At 56.6% G+C, this 26092-nt stretch overlaps 1 protein-coding gene across 2 annotated transcripts; it reads right to left on the reverse strand.

The window, feature by feature from the left end:
* Positions 1 to 52: 52 nt before the first annotated feature.
* On the reverse strand, positions 53 to 25352 carry MAPK8IP1 (mitogen-activated protein kinase 8 interacting protein 1). Of its 2 annotated transcripts, none has more exons than XM_038137853.1 (12): positions 25213 to 25352; positions 17927 to 18032; positions 10211 to 10444; positions 6424 to 6505; positions 4999 to 5871; positions 4302 to 4377; positions 3694 to 3866; positions 3302 to 3411; positions 3059 to 3178; positions 1952 to 2022; positions 1510 to 1608; positions 53 to 1068 (listed from the first exon to the last, which is right to left on the reverse strand). In XM_038137853.1, exons 1-12 carry the CDS (start codon positions 25296 to 25298, stop codon positions 996 to 998), a joined length of 2103 nt encoding a protein of 700 aa, XP_037993781.1. In that variant the 5' UTR covers positions 25299 to 25352; the 3' UTR covers positions 53 to 995. The 2 variants fall into 2 exon arrangements, with proteins under 2 accessions (XP_037993781.1, XP_037993782.1); XM_038137854.1 differs by lacking the exon at positions 25213 to 25352 and adding an exon at positions 20051 to 20214.
* Between the last annotated feature and the right edge of the window lie 740 nt (positions 25353 to 26092).

Consider the following 26092-nt stretch of genomic DNA (forward strand, 5'->3'; position numbering starts at 1 on the left):
AGCCAGAGCCCAAACCCGTGGTAGTGGGAAACAAACACCACAGTAGCTCTGCTCCAGGAACCATCATATTTAATAGTTGTTGCCATCACAGCAGATCCAGCTGAAGCACAGAGATCACTGGCTGCAGGGACCGGGAGAGCTCTTCTACCTCCCTGGTGCTTCGCACGGCTCCCTGCAGCCTTTAGCCCTTCCCTGCTCCACTTCAGCAGACACCCAGCTTTGTGCAGGGGCTGAGCCCCACTGAGCTGGGGTGCCCCTGCCCTGCCTCTGCCACCTGCAGCTTGTGGGAGAGGGGAAAGGGGCAGAGAAAGGCTTCCCTCCCAAGGGTATAGTTACTGCAGGGAGGTATGAGGGGAATTTTTCTCTCTCCCCAGGGCATGGATACAAGACAGAAGGGGTGGGAATGGGGACAGAGGCAGGGGAAAGCTGTCTCATCTCATTCTGGATCTGGCAGAGGAGATACTGGGGCTTTCTCTGGCACCCCTGCCCAGCAACCATCTCCCCAGGGCAGGGGGGTGATCCCATCTCCCAGGCAGGAGCCAGCATGTGGGTCTTGTTTTCTTTAGCTGCTGTGTCATCGTACTGCAAGAGACTGACTCTGCCACTGCAATTAAAAGTCACCCCAGATGGATGTGACAGGAAGCTGTGCCATGGTCACAAGGAGGAGATGCTGTCATCCCAGCCTGCAGCTGTAAAGGGCACGAGCACACTATTGCCCCACCAACTGCTCACAAGCAGGGCACCCAGCGGGTGCTTCTCCAATAGAATAAACTAAGAGTATTTTGTACAATAAACACAATTTGTCCAGCCCTCCCCCCTCCCGTCCCCCCAGCCCAAGGAAGGGGAGTCACGAAAAGAGGCGGCGCTCCGTGCCCCGGGGAGCCCTGCCCCGGGCCCGCTCCTCCTCCAGGCTCAAAGCAGCTCTTGTCCATGCACGACACGGGGAAGGGGCGAGGCTGCGGCCCTGGCTGTGCAGGAGGTGCCTGTGCCAGCCCCTACTCCAGGTAGATGTCCTCTGTGGGGCACGTGTACTCCACATACTCCTTGTAGAATTGCTGAAAAGCCCTCCTGCAACACAGCACCAGGCAAAGCTTAGCAGCAGCCTCCCCACAAGGCAATTATAGATCCTTGTTTCCATCCTGACCCTCACTCCTTACCCTGTGCCCTGTTTGACCCCCCCCAGGCCCTGACCTCTTCTGCATTAGCCCCAGAGCTGCCATCAGAGCCACAGGGTCTCCATCCTTGCTCTGATTCCCTGCACAGTGCATGACTTTCAGCGATCTGCCTGCAAAGCCTTGCACTGGGACTTGTTCCAACACTGTCAGGAATATGATGCCCACAGCCCTATCAGCCCTGACTCTCAAGCCAAGCATCTCACTTGAGGAAGAGGTGCCAGCCTGGGGCCCAGGTCCAAGCCCCACATGTAGGGGGAGATGGAAGGATTCAGCCTGGCCATCTTGTTCCTCCTGCCCTTTATGAGCCAGCCTTCTCTGCCCAGCCAGGACTCACCCTACAGACTCCGCCAGTGGCTTTGTGGACTCCTCCGAGACGAAGACATGACAGGCAAATCTGTGGTCAGCAGGGTGCTTGGTGATGAACCCAAAATATCTGAGGGCAAAGAAAGTGGATGTGACTGGACCAGAAGACCAGCAGGCATAGGTACCCCAGCATCTCTGAGGTGTACCCTCCCTTACGCATATGGATTTGGGACCTGAAATCCCCCCCCCCCCCCCCCCCCCCATAAATCCTGGTGGCCACCCAGGGAAATGCCACAGCCCATGTCCAGAGCTGCAGCACTGGGCTGACAGGAAGCCATCCAAACCAGGGCTCTGGGAAACCTCTTCTTCCCTTCCTAGTCCCAGCTGTGCTACCCCCAGGGAGCAGGAAGGCAGCAAAGCCTCGCTGCTGAGCTACTGGTGTTGAGAGCTGCACTACACTTCTTGCTACTCACTTGTTGTTCTTTGGATGGTACCCACAAAAGGAAATGTTCTTCAGCTGGAAAAAATGGCTACACTTGTTTACCTGTGGGGGAGAGAGAGAGGGGAACTGTCAGAGCTTTTCTCCTCGCACCCTGCAGAGCAGCTGGTCTCTGGCCACTGGAAATATCCACTTGGAGACTGAGGAGTGAAATTAATTGGAGACTAATCCCAGGCTGCTATCAGCAGCAGTTTCAGGATTGTTCCAAGCACCTGAACAAAGGGAGCTTTTCCAGGCAGCCCTGCTGGCTCTCACCTCAGCTGCCTTTACCGCCAGTAGCTCCTGCAGGATTTCCCTGGAGGCCCTGAGTCAGACTGTACTAAGGCTTGAGAGTCAGTGCTGCTGTTCACCAGCACACACAGCCCTCCTTCTTCACTAAAAAGGCTCCCAGAAACAAAAGTACATAGAAGATGAATGGATAACTTAGAACTAAACAAGTCAATTCAAGCCTGGGTGTCAAAGGGTCCCAGCCAGAAATGAAAACTTACTTATATAAGTCTGAAGTGCAGCTAAGTTGATGGCATCCTCTAGATATAGGCAAGGTTTGTAGAAACCTCATCCCCGCTCTATCACAGCACTCAGAGCCACGAGCTACTCCTATCCCTCAGCTGGAAGGGAGGTTTCCCAACAGCTTGCTGCAAAGCCCTCACTTTCCTCTGCTCAGCATCCCAATGTGCTTTACTATGCTACTTAGGCAGAATACTAATCAGCAGCCTGCCCTTGCCAGATAAAGAGATTACAGGGCAGATCTGGAGGACACCACTCAAAATAGCAGCAGAAAGGTTTATAAGCAGCTGACAGATTACCAGGTACAGCTCAGCTCACAGCACCCCAGCGTAGTGACGTGCCTGGCAGCTGTGAGAGCATCACCTGGCAATACTGCCCAGACCTGGGCCTTATGAGGCATGGGGGACCTCAATGGTGGGCCTAAAATGCTGATGATGGTGTTTTTCACACCCTCAGACATGGGGTGGAGACTCTTAATTTTCATATTCAATCATGGCCTGTAGTACAGAGGGAATGAGCCAGTTCAGAGCAGCAGTCAGGGAAGGGATGAGATGAGCAGGGAGTGGGGCACTACCTTGCTGTGCTCCTTGGAGTCGTCAGCTTTCACAGCAATCTTGACCCCGCGCACGCTGATCTCCAGGACGCAGCTGGAGGGTGGGTTAAAGTGCACAGTGAGGCGGCGCGTGGTGGCAATCTGCAGGAGAGAGAGACAAAGCCGTGGGACATGTGAGCAGTGATGATGGCTCCCCACTGAGGCTCTGCCCTGCTGCCAGATGGAGCAGGCACTCCTGCTCCCTGGGATGGAGTGGGACACTACCTTCTGCATGGCCGCACAGAGCACGTCATTGCCCTTGTGGTAGGGAACCTGCACAGAGCCAAGGAACTTCACCCGAAACTGGTCCACCCAGTCACTGCTCTTGGCCAGAGCTGGAAGAGAGAGCACATGGCGGGGATCATCTCTGGTGACCAGCTATATGGGCTGAGCTCCACCTCCCCTCTCCACCTTCCCAACCCCGTGCTTTTCCCTGCCCAGGAGAAGCTTCCCTCAACACCAGCTACCAACTCCCAGCATCACAGCAGAACCTGCTCATTGCTCCCTGCTGGATGCCCAGTTTGGTCCTCTCCCCCGCCCCCTGCTCAGCACCAGACTGCTCAGCAGGGAGAATGGGAGCTGGGGACATCAGCAGGCTGCACACAGAGGCTTGATACCTGTTACATGGTCTGGCTCCTTGGTGACTTCAATAGCATAGTAGGCAGGGAAGATGCCCCGATCTCCTGTGCGCATGTTGTAGGCCTCATACCAATAATCTTCTGCCTGCACCTCCACCAGCAAAGGATCATCCACCTCCAGCTCCAGCTCATCCGCGTGGCGAGGCACAAACCTGGGCAGAGAGGCACTAGCAGCTGGCTGGCTAGCAGTGCAGGTGGCCTTCTCACTGGCACACTGCTGGGGCACCCACCACCAAGCCAGGCAGTGCCCTGGTAGCCGTGGGAACCTGACATGCTAAATAAAGCACTGGAGGGGGTTTGGGCTCAAGAGGCAGCAGCATTCTGACACCTAAAGCAAGAGTATCCCCTATTGCACCATCCAAGCTGCTCCTCAGAGGCCCTGACTGCCCTTGGAGGTCTTGCTCATGCAGCAGCCTGGGCAAACATTACTCCTGGGCAGGGCATGAGCTACAGGCTACAGGTTTGTTCCCCAGGGCTTCCCACACTGGAAACACTGGAGTTTGTGCTGGCCCCACCTTGGTGGGACTGCTGCACCAGCTTTTTTCCCTGATAGAGGCTGGAGACACAGCCTGTGCCTGCAAGCTCACCTAAAGACAGCACGGTGAGTCTGCTCCTGCTCCTCCCCGTTGATCATGCAGGAGAACAACCCAAAGGACTCGGCACCTGGGGACAAAGGCAGAAGAGGACATGTCAGCATTGAGGGATAAGCATCACAGCCAAGAGAAGGACATGGGCCAGCCTGTCTGCTGAGGCTCCTGCAGGATGGCTCATCCAAGACAAAGCCATGTGATGCCACAGGAGAGAGAGACACGGCTGGAGCTGCTACGCTGGTGCCCATCAGTCCCTGCTGGGAACAAGGCCTCCCTGTACCAACACAAACACCTGTGACACCGGCATGGGACCAGTCATGACAAGACCATGGGAAACCCTGCCTGCTGGAGCATGCCAACAGTGCTCTTCTGGGCTTAGAGAGGAGTGTGGCATGCCAGTAATATGATGGCCCACTGTGAGCTCACTCAGCCTTCCCCTCAGCATGGCCATATCTGGGGCATGCCTCAGTGCAGCCTCAAACACCTACTGCCACCCCCACCTGACACTCACGACATTTTTCCAAGCCCCACCATGCCTCCTGGACCACCAGGGACAAAGCCACAGGCCGCAGCAAGCAGAACTGGGGCTTATGTCTGCTGGTAGCTTCCTATCTCCTGAGCATGTACCAGAGACAGGCAGGGCTGCCAAGGCAGGCAGCCCCCAGCCCACCTTCCCCCAGTGCCCAGCACTCACTGGAGGAGCGTGCCCGACCACTCATGAAGACATTGAGGAACTTCTTGGAGAAGTGGATGTCTGCCTCGGGGGTGGAGTCCTCAGAGAGGCAGACTGAGTCACGCTTCAGCGCATCCTCCTCATACTCCTCACCAATGGCCGACTCATAGGGTGACGAGATGCAATTGTCGTAGACTGTGGCCGAGTCGCTCTCATCACTGTAGCCTGAGTAGCACTGCTTGAGGCTGACCAGCTCCAGCTGCACGTTCTCATCCACCACCAGTGTGTATTTGACAGAGTCATAGGAGAGGGCACTGGTGTCCGAACTCACAGAGGCTCTCTGGAGGTTGTGCCCTGGCCGGGAGCCACCACTACCGCCACCACAGGAGGCCCTGGGCAGGTTCGTCTTGTCAGGGGAGGACATGTAGTCCAGCACCTCATCCTCCTCACTGATGGAGGGGTTGGTTTTCCCTGCCAGGGCTGAATAGCCGGAGGTGTCAATGTCGGAGCTGATGGACATGCGGTTCTCACTGGACTGAGACAGGAACGGCTTGTCAGTCTCCAGCGGGTCTGAGTTCTTCTGCACGGGCGTCAGGTAGATCTCCTCTGTGGCCTCCAGCCTCACATCCGTCTGGTAGCGGATGCGGTCCCGGTGGGCCTCGGGGCCCCTCGTTACCACCACGACGCTGGCACCATGTGGAGGGGCCCGGCTGGTGGCCTGGTGCTTCTCGGGTGGCCGGGATGAGGCAACGCAGGCTGGGGCCATCTGTGTGGCTGCTGTGCGCCGGCATGGGCTCTCCGTGGATGTGCCCCGGTCTTTGGTGGAGGTTGTGCTGTTTTGGTGATTGACCTCATCACTCAGGCAAACATGGTCATGGGGAGGGGTCTGCTCACCTGCAGGGAGAGGAGAGCAGCGTAGACAGCCACACAGAGGGAATGCTCCCTGGGGGGAAGGTGTCCAGGGATGCCACCCAGACTCACAGAATTATAGAATCATTTAAGTTGGAAAAGACCTCTAAGATTCTCAAGTCTAAGCATTAACACTGTCAAGTCCACCACTAAACCGTATCTCTAAGCACCACATCTACAGAATTTCCCGCACTTCCAGGGATGATGATTCCAGCACTTCCCTGTTCCAATGCTTGTTCAACATTTCAACAAGGAAATTTTTTCTAATATTTTTCTAGTATGTTTTTCTAGACCTTCCCTGGTGCAACTTGAAGCTATTTCCTCCTGTCCTGATGCATGCTACTTGGGAGAAGAGAGCAACTCCCAGCTCACTAACAATCTCCTTCCAGGTAATTGTAGAGAGCAAGACATACACGCACTCTGCATCCATGTGGTATGTCTTCCCCAACCTCCTGCTCCAGCACTACTTGCCTCAGGCTCCTGAGCACCATGAAAGGGTGCGAGGAGCTGACCCTGGCCAAAAGCCTGAGAACTCACCCGTTTTCAGAGGGGATGACGACCGGGACACCCGCTCCTGCCAACTGTGCTTTTTCCCCAGAGAGTTGTTATTCAGAGTGTCCTGAGGAGAAGAACAAAGCTGCCTTATAGCCCAAACAGTAAACAGCATGTGGCACGGCAGCACCCATTCCTCCCTGGGTCCACAGCACCCCACTCGGCTGGGCATGCTGCGGCACGTGATGCTCGGGGAGACCACCAGCCCTACATCTCACCATGCTGCTGCTGCAAGAGCTGGCATGATGGCTGAAGCAGGGTGGGCAAGGAGCCAGCTGGGCTGCATTCCTCCACCAGGGGAAACTCGGCTGCAGAAGTCCACAGCTGGACAGTCCCGAGACAAAAAATTCAAGACCTGAGCCTGCCTGCATGCTTTGCTCCCATCCTGCCAGCCCTGCCTACCTTCAAACCACCCAACTTAATGAAATGGGGGAAATCCCAAGGACCAGCTGTTGTGCTGCTGCTCAGCTAGAAGCCAGCTACTGGATAGATTAATGCCTGCCTCTGGAGACATCTGTATTGGGTGTACACAGGGGCATACACAGATAGTGTGTATGTATACAAATCTACACATACACAGCTCACTTGCAGATGTCAATCTGCTGAGCAGCGTGAGAGGAGAGGCAGGATCAGGCCATCCATGCTTCCCATGCCTGGGCGAGTTTCTGTGGGTGCTGTGCCCTGCCTGCCCAGCCCTGGGTGGCTGGCCATGCACGGGCACAAGGGAACACATGCTCAGCCTCGCTGCAACACCCAGAGAGCAAAGGGCACCAAGTCCCCTCTAATGAGGACCTCCTGCAGATGGGAGACAAGTCTTCCCTGCCTGCCTCCACAGGGTGTGGTATCCTGCCTGATGCAGTGCCAGCTGTCATCCATCTCCAGGATGTCCCTGGCTACATGCTCTCAGCCCCTCCTATGAGGCACTGAATGTTTCTGCCCCATCTGCAGCATTTTGCACTGTTAGGTCTTACTTAAGTACTAAAGCCCTGCTGGGACTCCCTGGATTTTCTCACGGCCTTATCACCAACCCACAGCTGTTCCCAGCAGCACAGGAGCTGCCCTGTCCTTACTTTGCCTCCTCGCTGGCATGAGGGAAGCCTTTGCCCCAAAATTCCATCATGTCACACATTGCTGAACCATGCCTGCCAGATCCCTGCCTCCATGTGGGGAGAGAGAGACCCCCTTCACAGAGCTTTGGCAACCTCCCACCATGGCCTCCACGAGTCCCGCCTGTGCCAAGGCAAATAACAGCATGTCCCTGCTAGCCTTTTCCAGGGACACGATGGGCCGGGATGTGGGCCAGGCAAGCTGTCACAATGATGGCCTCTGCGTGCAGAGTGCCACGGGGCCAGCACACACAAGCCAGCCTGGCTGCCTGGACTGGGACAGGAGGCAGCAATGCAGCAGGCACAGCCCACTGAGCCCACCCATGCCCTCAGGGCCAGAGCACTCAGGGGTCTGTAATGCCCCATCAGGGTGGAGAGGCATTCACAAAATCTTAGAGGATGATCCTAGCCAGTCACAATAGATGTTTCTTGCCCCCTGGGAAGCTGGGGATATTCCTCTCACCATTTCCAGGCCACCTGCCTGGGATGATGATCATAGGGCGCCCAGCAGCAACTGAGACATCACCAGACTGGATCCTGGCCCCACTAGAGCAGAGAGTGGGATGATGCTTTGCTTTGTGAACACCCTGTCTGGCAGAGTGCCTGGTGCCCCAGTTGGGCATTCAAGAAAGGATGCATGGCCACGGTCCCTCTTCTGACTACTTGCAGAAGGGAGTTGGGCAGGTCAAGGGAATGCAGTGTCTCACACAAGTGGAGACAGACAGGGGACAGGCTGGTCCCCAAGGGATGCCCTGCACCCTGTCCTCTCCTCAGGGCACCACATGTAGACAGAGAGAAAGTGCCTCTGGCTAGAGGTAGTCATCCAGAACAGGAACCCCAAGCACCTTACAGCCACCCTCCCACTAGATCTTGCCAACAGCGCTATCCTACTGGCCAGCCATGCCGCAGTCCTGCGCCACCATCCTCGCTGGCTCTAGGCTCCTATTGCCAGCTGCAGCAAAGCCCCCTCTCCCATTCCCCATGTCTTCAGCTCAGCTGTTCCCACACCCCACATTGAGCTCCACAGCCTCCACCATCTCCTTGCAAGGGGACCATCAGCTTCCCCTCCCCAGCCTACCATCTTTGCAACTCCCTCCACCCCCATCTCTCTCCAGACGCCTGCTCCCACCCCTGGACACCGGTTGGGACCGAGTGTCTGGGAGAAGGCCCTGCTGTTCCCCACCTCCCCCAGCTGGATGTGGCTGCCACACACCACTTGCTCCTCGGGGTCCCTGTACAGGGTGGGACAAGGCTGCTGCTGTCCCCTTGTCCATTATGCTCAGTGGAACTCCCCCCGCCTCCCCAGCCCTGCTGCCTTTGTCCCCGGTGCCAGCTGCCTTCGGGCGCCTATCCTTGGCTCTGTGCCTTCCTCCTCCTCCTCCCACCCATGGCCTCAGGCAGAGAGCTGGCATCAGCTGCCGGTGCTGGGCTGGTGACACCCAGCTCTGACTATTCCCCATCTGTCACCCACGGGGACACCTGCCTCTCACTTCATGCTCCTCGGCTGAACGTCACCGCAACGAAAATCCTCCTACTTGGCAGAAGGCAGAGCTGAATGGAGGAGGCCGGCAAAAATAGCCCTGCACGTCGCGCACTTTGCGTGGGCTTGTGAAGTTTGCAGAAGCAGCAGAGCAAAGGGATTCCAGCCGCTGCCTCAGGGGTCAGGATGCAGGGCACCAAAATATCATCCAGTCCAGGGCTGACAGTAACACCATGGCTGTGTGGGGCAGGTAGTCTTGGCTAAAACCATCCAAAATCTTTACAAAATCTGAGCATGAGCGAGACAACAGTACCCCCTTGTTCTCCCGGCCACCATTTTGGGCGTTGCTTTTCTGTCTCTCAGATTTTGTACGGGGTTCTGACATTAATGCTTCTCTTGCCAGGCACCACCACTCAGAAGCTGAGGCCACCAGGTCCCCACTGCCAGGAATAGCGCACCTGGTGTCACCAACCTGCCCTAGAGCAGGTGCTGCCCCAACCCGGGGCAGCTGGAGCCCAGCCAGCTGTTGGTGCCGGCCCTGGGCTTGCCAGTCCGTGGCGTGGTGCCCCGTCCCGCGATGGCTCATTCACGCGTTCCGTATCCATGCCTCGTTTGCTCCTCATCCCACAGGAGCCCCTCGCAGCTCCCATCCTGCCCCCCTGCCCCTGCCGCACGGCTCTGCCAGGCCACCCGGACCCTGCTGGGGCACATCTCAATCCCGGCACGATTCCTGGCGTGTTTTCTCTCCACCTCGGAGATGAAAACCAGAGATGAAAGAAGGACCCACCTGGCGCCTAAGCCCCCTCAAAGAACCCCCGCCGAGCGCAGTGCTGGGATGCTCGGCGGTGCGCAGGGCCGGCCGGGTAGGGCGTGCTCAGGTCCCCGGCACCGGGGGACCCCCGGGCTCGCAGACGGCTCCCTCCGGCTCGGCCTGCGCTGCGCCCGGCGCGGGGACGCGAGCGGCCGTGAGAAGGGACGCTCGGATGGCGGGGGCGGCTGCCCCGCCGAGCACCGCGGGCAGCGGAGCCGAGCCCCGCCACCCCTCCAGCCGAGCCCCTCCATCCCCTTCTATTCCCTCCCCCTCCCTCCATCCGCCCGAGACAAAAGCCCCGGCAGACGGCGGAGCATCCCTCCTCCTCCTCCTCCGCACCACCCAATCGCCCCGAGCCCCCCCATCCCGCCTCACCTGGCTGCGAGGCACCTGCGGGAAGAGGTTGAGGGTTGTGGGTCGCTTCGGCCTGTAGACTTCGGTGGTCCCGGCCGGGGGGTCCTTCTGCAGCGGCTCGGGCGCCGTCTGCTCCTCGGCCGGCGTGTCCCCCGCCGCGTCGATGAGGTCGAGCTGGAGCATCTCGGCCTGCAGCCGGCTGGCCTCCCCGCCGCCCGCCGCCCGGGCCGCGCCGCCCGCCCGGCTCACATGGCCCTGCCGGGATTAGCGCCCGCGATCAGGCCACCGGGCGGGCGGGACGGGCCGCCGCGCCTCCCGCCGGGGCCGGGCAGGGGGGCCGAGACCGCCGCATCGGCACCCGCCGCCGCTGCCTTTTAAAGGGGCAGCGATGTTATTCCCGGAGCCGGGGAGCCCCTCACTCCCTCCCCGGGCAGGTGTGGGCAGCATCCTTCCTCCCTTAGTGATCGGGCTTATTCCCGGCAGGTGTCTGTCGGTAGGTACATGCAGCCGTCACATTCACTACGAAGCACGCAAACGTGCACACCCAGGTTTCATCTCGACATAACAAGGACATTTTTTACAGTGAGAACAACCATTCTGCAGTGCAACCTCCCCAGGGAAATGGTAGAGTCCTCATCGCTGGAGATTTTCATGACGCCACTAGAGAGGATGCCAGATCGTCTCACCCAGACTCCCTTTCCCACACAGGGTTTGACCAGGTGATCCTTTGAGGTCCTTTCCAGCCTGGGCTGCCCTATGATTCTCCCTTCCAAGGCAGACTGTGCCCTTTCTTGGTTCCTGTCCTGGCAGGTGGGACTCATACAAGCATGTAATCAGTTTGATCAGACTCGGTCTACCCCCTGCCTGAAGCAGGTCACTTGGGGTCTTGTCCATCACACCTGAACATCCTCACAGGTGGAGAACCCACCACCACTGTGGCACCGTGTACTGCATTACTACTACTACTTTTTCTCTCTACAGGGTTGAAATTTTTACTGCACACCTCTGAAAGGACTCAGGCTTCTCCTTCCCTGTAATGCCCACTTGGACCAGCAGCTCCTTCCCCCTTGTCTTACTCATTGAGGACAAGCTGTCTCTGCCCACTCCTTGCATGCATTTGCATATATCAGACCTGAGGCCATATGGGAGGGATGCCCAGCACCGGCTCCCCAGTGGTGGCTGTGCTCTGGCTGGAGGCAGCTCCACTCTTTCCCCTGTACCCTTTTGGAACAGGGTGGCCACTGTGGCCGGTGGGGACTGTGAGGAGCAGGTGTCCCATCCCACCACCCTGGCTGGGCCCAAGTGCAGAGCCACCACACTCCTTGTGGCTGTGCTGCTGGGCGAAGAGGCACCAATATCGCCTCTGTGTGTGTTTAAAGGTCCGTGGGCGCCTTCCCAAGGCCCCCTCCTTGCATTAACTGGAGCTTGCACGTGCACAAGTTGTTGCAGCCAGCAATAAAGGCAGCAACTTGGCATCCTGGAGTTGAATTGCCTGTGTTATCAGTTGTTTGTGGTGACTGCAAGCTCCTCAGCAGGCAGAGGTGGGGAAGGGTGGGCTGTTGCAGCTGAATACTATCCATGTCTCCGGCTGCATGGAGGATGCCCCCTGAGTCATGAGAGAAGAGATAGCCCCAGCAGCTCTGGCAGCCACTCCAAGAGCTCTTGTTGCTACCAGCTCCTGAACTGTCAGACAAAAGCCAGCACAGGCAGGGCTCTGCCTGCTGCAGGCACAGTACAAACCCTCTCATGGGAGTCATTTCCTCCCAGTGTCCTTGCTGAAGTCCTGCAGTGGGTGAGCAACTGGAGAAGCACTGTCACCAATATTTGTCCTCTTGAGGCTTTAAACATTTAAATCCCTTGTTTTGAGCATTAGCCTTCATGCTACAAGTTCTGCATTTCTGTCTGTGACAAATCACATGGATTTTAACAAGGAAACCGAGGCACGGGAAAAGAACTGGAGGGAAATGCCAAGTGAATAGATTATACCTAGCCGAAGTGGGTGTATTGGAGTCAGCTGGTGACATTCAATCTAGACTGCTAATAACACTGCTTCCATAATCCTGTAGCTGTAACAATCATTTGGGAAACTTACAGAGGGAAAAGTCCCGGAAGGATGCAGAAACGCAAATCACTGTCATTCTGAAGAAAAGGGCACCCTAGCAGGGGTACAGCATTCCAGGTTCAAAAACTAGGAGGAAACTACAGCCACTGCAGGAATTATTTATGGCCTGTAGCTCAACAAAGTGATTTTGAAACCACACAGAAATCAATCGCCTTACCATGTGAGTGAGACCTGCAGTGATCTGCAAAGCAAGGGCAGGGACTAGACATCGGGAAGCCTTTCTATCTGCCAGGATACTGCCACACCAGAGCAGGCTGCCTTGGGAGCCCTCTAGGAACAAGTTAATGTCACCTAAGGTCAGCTTGAGCATGCTCATGTCTCAGCACAGATGCAATGGTGAGGTGACTTCCCAAAGTTCCTTCACCCTGTGGGGGAGATTAGGGTGTGTGGGAGAGCAGTACCAGTGCCCAAATCTTGCGGTAGGATAAACAAGATGCACACCTATCCCCAGTGCAGTCACGGGGACACTCATGCTTCCTTACAGACCTACCCTGGGACTGATGTGATGCCGGCGTGCCCCTGCTGATCCTACCTCCCACCTGCACAGTGCCGTCGCAATGGCAAAAAGTCCCAGTGTCCAGCAACTGGTCTCTGACAGTCCCAATGTTGTGATCCATGGTTCCAGGGGGCTGGAGCAGAATGAACCCTGCTGCAATTGAGAGGTACTGGGATCACCCCTGGAGCACTGGTCTAAGCTGGGGAATCCCCTGTGTGGGGGCTGCTGCCCACCTGAAGAAGCTGCTTGCTTCCCTAGGAATGAAAGGCTCTTGCAAAAAGAGTGGGGGGATATACAAGATGTTGCTTGAGTGATGCAAGTCTCTTCCCTGCTGCCCCACTCTCGCAGCCTTCACTGTCAGAGGAGTGGCAAAACCTTCAGCTGGGAAAAGCATTTTGTGAGCACAGGGAAGCAAGGGGGACTTGCTGAGCAGAAGGCACAACTGTGCCCCTTCTCCCCACCACTGGCTGGCTTCAAAGTGACAGGAGAAGCCCCTCTGCCCCCAGCCTGGCACAGCCACAGCTGGCCATGGACCACAGAGGCAGCCTCATGAGACAGCCTGTGAAAAGCTGCATGGAGTAAGCAGCCACCTTGCTGCCCTATCCTTTGCTCCCAGCCCACACATCCAGTTCCCCACCAGTCCCCAGATCACAGGCTCATGGCAGCTGCTTCCCTCTTTGCAGGGGGTTCTGCTGGCCTTCTGGGAGCAGCTGCCAGCAGCAGCACACTTGGATCAGTGGCGCTGAACATCTAGACAAAGCCTCTGGCATTTTCAGCAATATTATTATGCTGAAAAAACTGGTTTTTTTCCTCCACATATCTGTATCTTTGTGGCTGTTTCAGACCTTTTCATGCAGATCCATGAAGGCTCAGCACAGCCCTTCATCGGCTCTTTACCCTTTGGGCACTTGTTCTCATGCTCTTAGGTACTTCCAATAGAGGTATTTCTTTTTTTAAATAGTTTTTTTTTTCATTCCTGCATTAACCATTTTCCACAGATCCTGCAAAATATATGAGGTACTAAACTTCTATTAACCTCTGCCTGTTTGCTGGGATCCATCTTGCTGAAACCAGAGTGTGTCACCCTGGATTTCCAAGCCACTAAAACAAGACCAAATACCAAGTCTGGTGCTTTTGTTGCAACTCTCCCTCTCAAAATACCTGACTGCTGCCATTGGTGAGGTAGAGGTTGTGTCCCTCACCCTGGTGGTCCCCGCTCCTTCCCAGCTGGCCTCCTGCCTTGCCATTCAGCAGCCCCAAAGACAGCTCTGCTTCTTCTACAAGCCCTCTCCTCAGCCTATCTCACTTCTCATTTCATTCACTGGGGACCTCTTGTTGAAATTAAGGCTCTTTTCAGTCTCATGTGGTATTATTCCTCACTCTTAGAACATGGTCTCCCATCCACAAGGTGTGATCCTTGTCAGTGGAGAGCTCCCTCCCGCACAAACATCAGTCTATGCCTCCTTGCAGTTTCTGTGTGTCTGAGCCACTGTTTCTGAAGAGCTTCTAAAATATACCATAACGAGGTCATTGTTTTTCTGGGACCAAAAAATTCCCCAAAACCCATCTCTGTTTGGGTGTTGACCTCCACACCAGCTGCCTGTTACTGCCACAGGTTTTGTCATCAACCAGCTCTGCCCAGACCCCCCTACCTCATCAAGGTCACAGATTGTCCCCATCCAGCAGTCACCTCCGCAGCCCTCAGGAAGGGCTTGTCCCCCTTGCTCCTGGTCGGTGCTTTCCTGCTCGCTGTTGGGTTACTGTGCCTGCTCACCTCCCCAGAGACTCGCCGCTGGGCAGCTGGATGACTCCAGCCCCTTGTCTCACGGTGCTCCCCAGATCCTCTCCCCCTTGCCCGTGGCTCTCTGCTTTGGTGTGACTCAGTGAGCCAGCAGCTTGCTTTCACCTCACATTGCTCCACTGCCGGGCTTTCACCCGCTGCCTGGCCCTCAGGGGTGACCAGGGCCAACCCTTCAACCTCCCTGCCACAGCTGCTCTGGGGCACCGCGCGCTCACCGGGCAGGGCGTCAGCGCGGCTCCCTCACAGCCTGGTCCCAGCGTCCGTGACTCGCCACCCCAGGCAGCCCCACACGATGCAATTAGCCGGCTGATGCCGACTGCCGGCCATCCCTGAGCTGCCGGCCCCTGCGCCGCACGCAGGCCCGGCCACGCTGCTCCCTCTGGGCCTGGCTGCTTCCATCAGGCAGATCCTGCAACCTTGTCGCCCCGAGCTCGCTCTGGATGGCAATCAGCTTGGAAAGCTCCCTGGCTCTCGCCTTCAACATTTGGGATTGAAAAGCCCCTCTCACAGCCATTGTTGTCACCACTTTCGGTTCTGCTCCTCAGGCAATCCTCCGTGTCCCATATAAACCATTTGGATGTATTTTTAGCAGGCATTTTTTTCTGAGCATGATAAGCTTCCTCCCTTGCCGTGTTTATGAATAACTCATTGCTTCCCCTACGGCAGCCTCGCATCCCCCTCCCACTCCAGCAGACTCTCAGTGCACCCGGACATTTGTGTAAAGCAGCTCTGAGCTGTCCCCAGGGAAGGCATGGGGCTCGCTCCCAGAGCCTGAGCAAACCCTCATCTGAGGGCCAGGTCTCTGTGTTGCAGCACAGGGATACAGAAAATCCCGAGTAAACTGTTTCAAATGGACAAAAGAGACTGGTTTCCCTCTCCCTCAAGGAAGGGCTGCAGCACTTGAGATGCAAGTCCCCCTCTGCCCCTTCCCCTCCCTGCCAAACTTCAGCCAAGGGCTGTCAATCTGTAGAGAAAAAAAAAAATCCTGCCCTGAGCCCAGTGGTGCTATCAGCAGTGGGGAACTGAGATGGGTAATGGGAAGAATCAGAACAAACCCACGGTCTCTGTCTGCCTCACCTATTGCAGGCAGGAGGATCTTCCCAATGTTAGGCCCTTACTGCGGCTGTGCCCTCATGGATGCCCAGCACTGGGTTTGCCCTTGGTTTTCCCTGCCGCATTATCCCTCCTCCCTTCAGCGTACACAGCCCATGAGCCCAGACTGTCCCAGGGAAGTCTGGCCATAACATCCTACAGCAGGAGGAGCCTGCAGTTGGAGCAGAGATACCGAGCAGCAGCCCCATAGCTGGGAACAGACAAATTTTTGCTGGGAAGGTCACGAATTAGACCAAGGAGCACAGCAAGACACCTCCACCTCCCAAGGATGAGGTCTGCCTGTACTGTCCTGCCTGCAGTGAGGAATTCCAAACGACACAAATTCACTTTCTAATTTTAAATCTGCGACAAATTCTTGTGCCTTTCCTGTCCTCACTGGTCTTTATCAGTTTTGGAGAGGAAGTATTTCCTCTGAGGGACAGAATGATTCTCAAACCACTTGGCTGCTCCTCCAGCATTTGCATCCTTTAGCATGAAACACATTGACAAAATGCAGAAACTCTGTGTTGAGAGGTATTAGTTCTTAGCTTAAATAACTAAGTTTTAAGTAGAATGAGTTAGAATGGGTTCACAGAGTTATAATACTGTGTGATCTAGTATGTTGTTTGCTCAGCTTTACTTGCCTAGCATCAGTAGCTGGATTTGCTGAAGCTTGAAACACAAGCTGTGAGTTTACACCTAGAGATGTTTTTGGCTGACATTGAGTTAATTTTCCTAGTAATTTTCCTAGTAGCTGGTGCAGTGCTGTGTTCTGTCTTTCTTATGAGAGGAGCATTGATAAGACACTAATGCTGCTGTGGTTGTTGCTGAAGAGTGTTTGTCCCAAGCCTAGGGCTTTTTTTATTTCCCCATGCTCTGCCAGTGAGCAGGTGCACCAGAAGTACAAACCAGAAGACAAGGAGACTCCAGCTGTCAGCAGAAGCTGTAACTCCACAAGATAAGAACAGTGTATGGCCTGCCTGCACAGACACAGAGAAAGAACCCAGTAAGATGTTAGAAGACCCCAGACCAAAAATCACCACTGGACCAAGAGGTGCATGGAGATGTCTCAGGGGTGGGTGCATGAGTTGTATATGGGTATAATTACCCAGGGGTTTCTTTGTTCAGGGTCCCTCTCCACAGGCACCCAGCCTGAGCTGACCTGGTGCTGTACCACAAAACAATTTATTTTTATAAAATCTGAGCCAGGGCTTTGCTACAGGAAACCTAGGTTGAAGGAGGAAGAGTCAGCCTTAGAGTGAGTGTGTGTTTGACTGAGGGGTCAAAAAGGGCACCTGTCAGCTTACTAGAGCTGCCTGCTACAAAGAGACTGCTCCCAGCAGTTAAAAGTCTCAGGTGGTGTGTATGTGATTCCTTGAGTGGTGTGAGGATGTTCAGGCCATGGCTTTTCCTTTAACACTGCATATTTCCAAATCCAATGTAATTATCAATTTATCTCCACATTTCTGCCCCCATGGCCTTCTAGGGAAGTTCAAAGAGTGGTGTGAACCCCTCAGGTTCATGACAGCCTGCTCTAAGATGGATGGGACACCCAGCTGTGGCACCTGCACAGGCTTCCCAGCTCCCATCTTTATTCCACCTGCTGCCTGCTGGTGTCAGAGCTACTTCCTTCATCCCTGTTTCAGGAGCCTCCAGGTCTCCAGCTTCCTAAAGACCTGTGAACAGCTCTAGCTAAAGCTAGCTAGCAAGCCAGAGAAAACACCTCCTGTGAACAGAGGACAGCTCTCGCCATGCCAGCCCAGCTGCATCCCCAGGTCCAGGGGTACATCTGGGGACAGGAGGCACAGTCCAGGTGGGACCTTTGGTGCCACCTTGCAAATTCCTTGACTCCTGAGAATGCTTGTCAGATGCCAGATGCTCGCTGGTCATCCTGCTCACATAGGGGCATGCCCCCATTTGCACCCAAATCCTTGGGCTCATCTCTGAGGAACAAACTCCAACCCTTACAGCACAGTGGGAACCAAATTACACCAGCTTCGAGATTGAGTCCCTTGAGTTTGGCTGGTTCAGAAAGGACCTGCACTGTGCTGGAGTGAGGAGAGGGTACTGCCAAGCAGAGGGGTCTGGGGCCATGGCAGTGGGTTCCTTGAGAAAGCACCACTCATCTGGGGATCTGGTGGTCCTGCATGTGGGCTGATGGTCCTGCAACCCCTACTGGCACATTCTGCCCATCCCTATCCCTCTCCCCATCCCCATCACACTCACCCTGCTGGCCAGGCTCTCCTTGCAGTGCAGGCTGATTCCACACTCATCAGTGATCTCAGAGAGGTCTTCATCCTCAAATTCCTCAAGGCTGATGTCATGGGTGAGCCTGAAGGGAGTGGAGATGGCCTGGTCACCCACTGCCCCAGTGGTGGATAGGAGGGTGCAGGGTGCCATGGTGCCTCTGGGCTGGGAGCAGCACTGGTATCCCAGGAGAGGCTCTCCCAGCCTCTACTAGGAAGAAAGATTGGGAAGGCAGCTTCTTCCCAGAGGGGATAGGTCTGTCCCCATCGAATGGCTGGGCTTGGCATGGTCCATGACTGTTGGGAGGCAGGAGTGTGTCCCAAAGCAGTCCCTTGCCTGACCAAAGACAGCCAGGACATGCAGGTTGAGAGAACATGGAACAGGCACAACAGCCAACCCCATCACAGGAGGCTTGTTCCGCTCCCAGGGAACCTCTGGGATTGTCCCAGCTGGGCACAGACACCCAACAGGGCAAAGGCCGGGGTTACAGGAAGTGGAAAGGCTGTGTCCAGGGCACAGCTGGAGGATGGACCTGCTGGGACAAGTGACCACATCAAGACCCACAGAACTTGTAAGCACAGCAAATCTCTCAGCCATGGCACAATTAGCCCCTGAGCTGCAGCTGGGAGGGATGTCCCAGCCCAGCTGCCTGCAGTAAGAGAGGGCAGCTATTTCCCTCTGCACCAAAATCACTCCCCAGGGTGACTATGGGCATCCCTGTGAACATCAGTGCTGCTGAGCTGGTCTGCATGGCCTCAGGGGTCCCTTAGGCCTGCCAGCCCCAGCCACACAGACTCCTTATACCCCTTCAAAACAAGAGCCATCCTTTTAGCAGCTGAAAATGTGCTGATGAGCCCCGGGGGAGTGGTGAGGTGCTCCTGGCTTCTGAGCAGTAAAACATTTCAACACAGTGGTACCTCAATGCTCTTCTCACTTATTCGTTACCAGAGGGGTAAATAAAAGAGCCCAACTCGAAAGTCCTTGGCCAACCTCCTCAGACCCCTGAGTTTTGTCTGGAGTGGACAGACATGGAAAGCCATGGACACTGCTTTGCTTGCCACCATTTCCCTTTGCCCTCAGCTCCTCTGGCTGCGAGACACTTGGGTGAAAGGGCTGTGCCAAGTCCATCACCCCTCTCTGGATTGGTCCCCAGCAGTGCAGTGAGAAAGGAATGAGAATGGTGCTTGGTGACCTGCAGAGCTCCCACTCTCACTTTAAGCATTGCTTGCATATCTTGGGGCTCCCCCCTGCAGAAGCACCAACCCAGTGACATGGAGGGGTAACATCTCCCCTGCCCCAGCTCCTGGAGAGGGAAAAGAGCAGGAGGAGCCCATGAGGGAAGCAGCATCTTCCCTCTGTGATTCTGAGGACCCCACCCCAGTGGTCTCCTGGGGTGAAGATAGCTGGGAACAACCACACCCATGGAGGCAGCTCCTGCAAGACACAACAGGAATGCAAGGACACAGCCTTCAGCACAGGGTGGGATGACTGGACCCCCCTTTGCCTATCTCCTCTTGCTGCCCATGGAAGGGAGGCAATGCGGAGCAGGAGGCTCATGATGAGCCTTCAAAGCACAAATTGATTTCTTCTCCGGTTACACGGGTCGCCAGGGTGGGACATCATCCACATCATCCGTTGCTAATGCTCGGGGCCTCCACCCGCCATGCCGTGGGAGCGCAGTGAGCACTGCGGGCCCGGTGAGGGGCACAACACTGCCAAGGGGCTGCCAGGGGCTCCCTGGCTCCGCAGGAGCAGCCTGACAGGGTGGCAGTGCCCCCCACTCCAGATGGGGACAGGCAGCCCTGTCCATGCTCTTGGGGATGGGGAGATGCTGAGCAGGTTCCCCAGCACCGGCCTTGCCTGCCAATGCTGGGGCACAGCAGGAGGTGTCCAGACACCTTCTGCCACTCCGGTGCCTGGCTGTCACACAGCTTCCTGCGCAGCCAGGAAAACTTTGGGCTCAACTGCGTGCCAAGTTTGCTCCTGTCCTGTGGCCATCACTCACAGAGAAGGGTGATGTGCCCAGGAGCAAGGGGATGCCCCTCATTCCCCTGCATGCCCGCGGGACAGTCCCCCCTTCCCTAGGCCCAGCCGGTCCCCTACCATTTCTCCCACTGATCTTCCAGCCAGCTCTCCTCCTCGGTGCTTGACTCCATTTTCAAGGGCAGCTGCATTGAGGAGGACCCCCCTTCACTGGGGGACACACCCTCACACCAAAAAACACCCCCAGACCTGCTGTGAGGAGCGGTGAGGGAGATGACAGCTGAGCCCTGGGTGCCCACTGCCTCTCCGCCTGCCCCGTCGCAGTCTGAGGCTGCCGGCGCTGCTCTGTATCCTCACTGCGCAACCTGGGGAAGCTCATTAAAAATAGATGGAATCAGCTGTCCTGGAGGAGAAAAAAAATAAAAAAATAACCTCCTCAGCTGAGCCAGCGCCAAGTCCCTGCACTCTGCTGGGGATGCTGACTGCCTCTGCCTGCCAGCCAGCCAGCCTGGCTCCTGGTCTTGCTCCAGCACTTGGCTCCTCAGCACCCACAGTGGGCACAGGGGATCTGCTAACCCTATTGTGGAAACCCTCAGCACCTGGTCTCCTCCTGCCCTTGCAGCATTGCTGTCCCCCACGGCAGGGGGACACAGACAGGAGCATCTGTCCAGCTTCTCATCAGGTGGAGCGAGGTCCCTCACTGATGCAAAGGCCAGAGTGTTTCCAGCACAGCGGGACCGGCGTCATGGCCAGCTGCACTTCCAACCTGAGGGGAGCGCCTTCGCCAAGGGACAAGCCCACCTAGTGAAGACCAGTGCTAGCAGCACTGCCCCTTCCCTGTCTGTCCCCACCTAACCCCAGACCCACTCCTGCCTCCGACAGGATCATTCCTGGGCTTCCCCAACCTCTAACACATGCTGAGGGCCAGAGAAATACCTGGTGAGCTGCTCTGCCAGCTCCCACCCCTCTTCTGCTGCTGAAGGAAATAGGGGTCTTTCCCAGGAGGGGTTGTCAGGTGTTGCTGACAAACTGTTGGTACAGCAGCCACAGATAATCCTAAACCACCCCCATGCCTCTCAGACCCACTCACTCCTTGCCCCATCAAGATGAAGCCAAAGTAGCTCTAGAAGAGGCACCCACCATGACTCTGAGATGGGGACAGGGCAGGGCATCCCCCCTCCCCACGAGCTGCACCCACTCTGATACACAGTGGGGTGGCACCCCCACTGCCACCCATCACAGCACTGCTCTCTTGCCCCTCACTGACACCCACTCCAGGAGCTTCAAGTAATGGGTGCATCTCCCACCACCTGCTTTGCTCCTGGACAGATTAAAGTGGGTGATGTCACAGGAGCCCAGCTCAGGGGCTGGACTGCCCTCTCAGCTAACCTGTTGCAAGCTCTCTCTCCACCAGTGCCTCACCACTGGTGAATGTCACTCCTTATACTGTGGTCATTGTCACTCAGCCCCACAAGAACAGCATCCAGGACTCCATCTTCCCTATCAGCTCTGCCTGGAGGCACCTAATCTATTTGAATCCTCAATTAATGCAATGAATAAAGAAATCTCTATCTCTGTATTACTCGCGCCCTTTGCTCCTCTCACATGGATGCTCCAGGACTTCCTAGGAAACATAAGGAAGGCTCTTCTTTACCCATCTCTCCTCCCTGTGGTGGAAACACCCCTTCCTTCCTCTCTTGCTTCTCAAAAAGGCTAAAAATACCAGCAGAATGAAACAGCTCTGACTCCTCTCAGCTCTATCACTGGCAGTGAAAGTCTGAGCAGGACCTACGTGTGTATTTTGGCTAACTTCCCTAGCCAATGGCCAAGGCATCATAGGTATATGGGAGCCTGTCTCCATTTGTGAGGGTGGGAGAACCCTGTCCTTGCAGGGTTCTCCCACCCTCACAAACGGAGACAGACTTTCCTGAAGGATGTGCCAAGAGGCACCTGAAGGTGGGCAGCCCTGCTGTATGCATGAGAAGTGATAAACTTGGGATTCTCAGGAGCTGCGAGCAAGAGTACACACGTGGGTGCATGAACAGAACAGTTACCTGCCCATGGCAGGAGCAGCTTGATCACAGTCCTAAGAACAGCCTTAAAATCAGTCCTGGCTGCTGTGCCTCTCTTGATCCCATCCCCTGTCAGCCCACTGCCACTGCAGAGGACTTTCCATGCAGGGCAAAAAAATGCTGTAATGAAACTGGGTGCTCCAACAGGCCCAGCTGCCCGAGCCATGCTCTGATAGTCTGCTCTCAGGTGCTGTGAGCAAATCCTGTAACCAGCACTAGTGGAAAAAAATAATATTAACCTACATTTGGCTGGCCCCTGTATTTTTCTTCCACCTCAATGGCCACAGAGACTGCTTTATTCGAATGGATGAGAAGGCGTCTCTCCCCCTCCATCAGAGGAAGACAACCCTTTCGTCTCCCCTCACAAGAAGACAGGTAGCCCCATTCCGGCGCCCAGCTCATTCACTGCCTCCAAACAGGCTTCGCTGACAGCTCCAGATGAGCACAACAGACACATAAAACAAACCAGAGAGCTAAACTGATTTTTTTCTCAGCCTGAAGGTGTGTCTTTGAACTTTCCGACAAGACAGAACTTCTTGCCCCAGAGAACCTCTCCCTTCCCAAAGGGGTGTGATTTCTGACAGGGCTCCCTGAGTAGTGGAATAGTTTCCCCTCTCTCCTGACCTGTGCAAATAACTCCCTAAGGGTTTCTTTTCCTAGGTGCCTTCCTGCCCAGTAGCTGGGTGGATGCCCTTTGCTTTTATCAGGGAAAGCTGAAGGAGATAGAGGGGATCACTCAGTGGCCCCTCCCAGGTTCCAGCTACATTAGAGCCACAGTCCTGGGAACAGTGGGGCAGGCAACACACAGGCCCAACTCTGCAGGGCCCTGCATCCAGCTGTGCCCCCGTTGTGCCAGTCCTCCCTGTCCCCTCTAATGCTGGGTAGAGGGACTCCTTACCCAGAGAGCTCCTCACAGGAAAGCCTGCCACAAAGCACTGCCAAAGCTTCTTAGCAGGGCAAGGAGCTACAACACAGCGTCCCAGAGAAAGATGTGAAGGAGCTCCAGTGAACACAGACCGCACTGCAAGGCTTTGGGAAGCTTAAGGACAAGAGGAAGGATGGATGAGAATTACTTTTTTATTGCTGTCTCCTAAAATGCTGTTATTCTTGTTGTGATGAACAGACACCTCTGGAGGACCTCCTGACTAGAGGAGGGATCACCTCTTCATCCTTTTCCTCCCACTCCTCAGACAACACCAAACCATCACTGGCAGGCCTCTATGCCTGGTCTCTTCAGAGCTTCAGTCTGCTTGCTGGCCAGGACCAAGCCCTCTCTCAATTCAAGCCAACCAATCACCTAATGCTTGGGCTGGCATGTCACCACTCGGAGCTGGGAGTGCAGGTGCATGTACCAAAGGGCAGAAATCCGAAACACCTTATCCTGCAGGGGCAGAGGGCAGGGCCCACCTCACTGCCGGCCATGGTCTGAGCCTTCACTCTGAACCGCGCTCATCGCTGCTGGGCCCAGCTCATCTGTGGGGGACAGCCCCTCCCTGAGCCCTGCAGCAGGGATGCAGGACCTGGGACATGCACAAGCCAAGCTGTGACACATAACCCAGCCTGTGTTTCACAAGCATGGCTCCCTTCTCACACGACACTCCCCGCCACAACATCGCTTCTGATCTGCCAGACCCTGCCCCAGGCTCAGACACATCACTGCATCTTCTTCCACTTACACCCTGAGCTTGGTGCCTGGGGAAGATTTTGCACTCCTGCCTTGATTCCCCAGTTTTCCATCCAGCTGCACAGCCTCCTTCATGAGGTCAGTTCTTCCCTGGAGCAGGCTGGCAGCACACGGGGCTCCTTTTCCAAAGATCTGAGGCACAGCCAGAAGCAGCAGCCCATTCTCCTTCCCAGGGCATGACTGTTTGCTGGGGAGCAGGAGGGTACCCAGGGGACAGCCACTACCTCCAGGACAGCAGGTGGTAGGCCCAGAGCTGCTCGGCAGCTCAGCCTGCGGCCCCTGGCTTGGTGGCCAAGCCCCTTCTCCATAGTGGAGGATTCCAGAGGCAGCGTTTAATCGCTGGCTTTGCAGGGTACACCAGCCATGTTGCAACAGCTCCCAGCAGCTCTCGCAGGCAGCGCTGCAATAGGAGGCAGCTGCCAAAGACCCGGAGCCACCAACAACGGGGGTCCAGAAGCAGAGCCCTTGAAATATTAATTGCCTGAACACTACCTTTGCTCGACTGCACCCATCTGTTTCCTCACAGGGAGCTGCGGGCTTCCCAGCCTCAGGGGCTGGGCCTGACAGAGGAGGGCATGATCTTAGCTGTGGTCCCAAGTGGGAACCATCCCCATCCTTTCCACCCAAAATCTCAGCATGCAAGGCAGCTGGAACCATTCCCCCCTTCACAGGCAGCTCCCCCCAGCACCCCTGGGCGGCAGAGGCAAGCAGAGAGCAATGGCTGACGAGGGCACAGCTGCCAGAAGCAGCGAACCACCCCTGATAGCGAGTGAACACCGCACCTGCAGGCAGGGGCAGGGCCCCTCCCTTACCCACCCAGCACATCCCTGTCCCAGAGCTACCCTTAGCAGGCACCAGAGGCTCCAAAACCCACAGCCATCCCTGGTCTGGCCCATGCCATCGGAAGTCCCTGTGACAAGCCTCATTGGGTTTCAGAGGAGACACAGCCCCCTGCATCCCAAATCGATGGGAGCACTTGGTATTGCTAAGAGGATCAATTCTGGCACTCTCCCACCGTCTCACTTGGGGTTCCTGTTTCACAGGGGCAGGAAGGAAGCAGAAGCACCTGGGATTTCTAGGAAAGGGCTGGAAAAAGGCTTTTCTTGGGGAGGGGAGAGAGATGACGCTTTTTTTCTTCCATGAGGAAGAGGTGTTGGAAGAGGAGATAAGACAGGTAAGGGGGCGGGAATGGGGTGCGAGGGGAACATGAGGCGAAGCAGGGGGCTGGGAAGCTGCAGCGGTGTATGTGTGGGGTGAGGGCCAACATGGCTTGGGTGGGCGGGCTAAGCAGCCATGGGGGGCTGGAGCGATGTCTGCGGTGGGGGTTCAGCGGTGGCTGGGGCGGGGGGCAGAAGGGATGGCCGGGGCGGGGGCCGGGGGGCTGCGCGCCGAGGGGCAGAAGCGCTGGAGGAGGCGGGGGCCGGCGCGGCCGTGCGGGCGGGGGCTGCAGCAGACGGGGAGCGCTGCCCCGGGCAGGGGGCAGGGGCAGCCCCGAGGGGGTTCCGCGGGGGGACGGCGGCCGGTACCTGAAATTGGGGGGCGAGGCGAGGTGCAGCCCCAGGAAGGGTGAGGAGGCGGGCGGGGATGCGGCTCCTTTCTCTCGCTCCGCCATTCTGTGGCTCTCTCCATGCAGGCGGAGGGCGGGCGGGAGGGAGGGAGGCAGGGAAGGAGGGATGAAGGGAGGGGGATGCTGGCGGTGCCGGCGGGGAGGGACATACCTGCCGCCGGGGCGGAGGGAGCGCGGGCGCGGCCCGGAGGCTCCATCCTGCGGCTCCCGGCGGCAGCTGCAGGACAGGCACGGCACAGATGGAAGCGTCACCTCGCACCCCGACCCCATCCGCTCCGCCCGGGCCTCGGGGAACGCCGGCCCCAGCGGGACAGATGTGCTCGCAGCTGGAGGCTGCATCCTCAAGGGCAGGTCCGGGGGACGGCCGGGATCTCCCAAGGCCGGGAGGAGCAACGCCGGGAGCGGGGCCGGCCGGCTGAGCGGGCAGGCAGGAGCCCAAGGCGAGGGGCTGGACATAGAGGGCCACTTGCAGGGGTCTCTTCGGCAGCGGGGAGGTGCCTGGAGGCAGTAGGAGCAGCCACGCTGTGCTTTGGCAACCATGGCATGCTTGCTGCACCTGGCAACAGGTCTGGCAGCCCCAGTACAAACCCTGTCCCTGTTGAAGTTCACCAGGGCTGCAAACACTGCAAAGGGAATTTAAAAAGCAGCATACACGCACCTTCCACAGGCACAAAGGAGGGAAAAAATACATCTCGAGGTTTCAGGTCTCTCCCCAGAAAGGGCAAACCCATTTTTGTATTCAGCTGTGTCCCAAGAAGCATTTTATCTTGAGTGGGCACTCATTGCTGGTGCTCTTCCTTACCAGCCTGTGCAGGTTTCTCTTCCCTGTCTCTCCTCCC

This window comes from Motacilla alba, chromosome 5 (genome assembly GCF_015832195.1).
Source record: "Motacilla alba alba isolate MOTALB_02 chromosome 5, Motacilla_alba_V1.0_pri, whole genome shotgun sequence".
Taxonomy (NCBI): domain Eukaryota; kingdom Metazoa; phylum Chordata; class Aves; order Passeriformes; family Motacillidae; genus Motacilla; species Motacilla alba.

Excerpts from the sequence above, each read along its gene's own strand:
- MAPK8IP1 (XM_038137853.1), bottom strand. The coding sequence starts at position 25,298 with ATGGCGGAGCGAGAGAAAGGAGCCGCATCCCCGCCCGCCTCCTCACCC. Across the intron at positions 18,033-25,212 it reads GCCTCGCCCCCCAATTTCAG|GCTCACCCATGACATCAGCC; the intron begins GTACCGGCCGCC and ends CACTCCCTTCAG. Across the intron at positions 10,445-17,926 it reads AGGAGAGCCTGGCCAGCAGG|GGCCATGTGAGCCGGGCGGG; the intron begins GTGAGTGTGATG and ends TAATCCCGGCAG.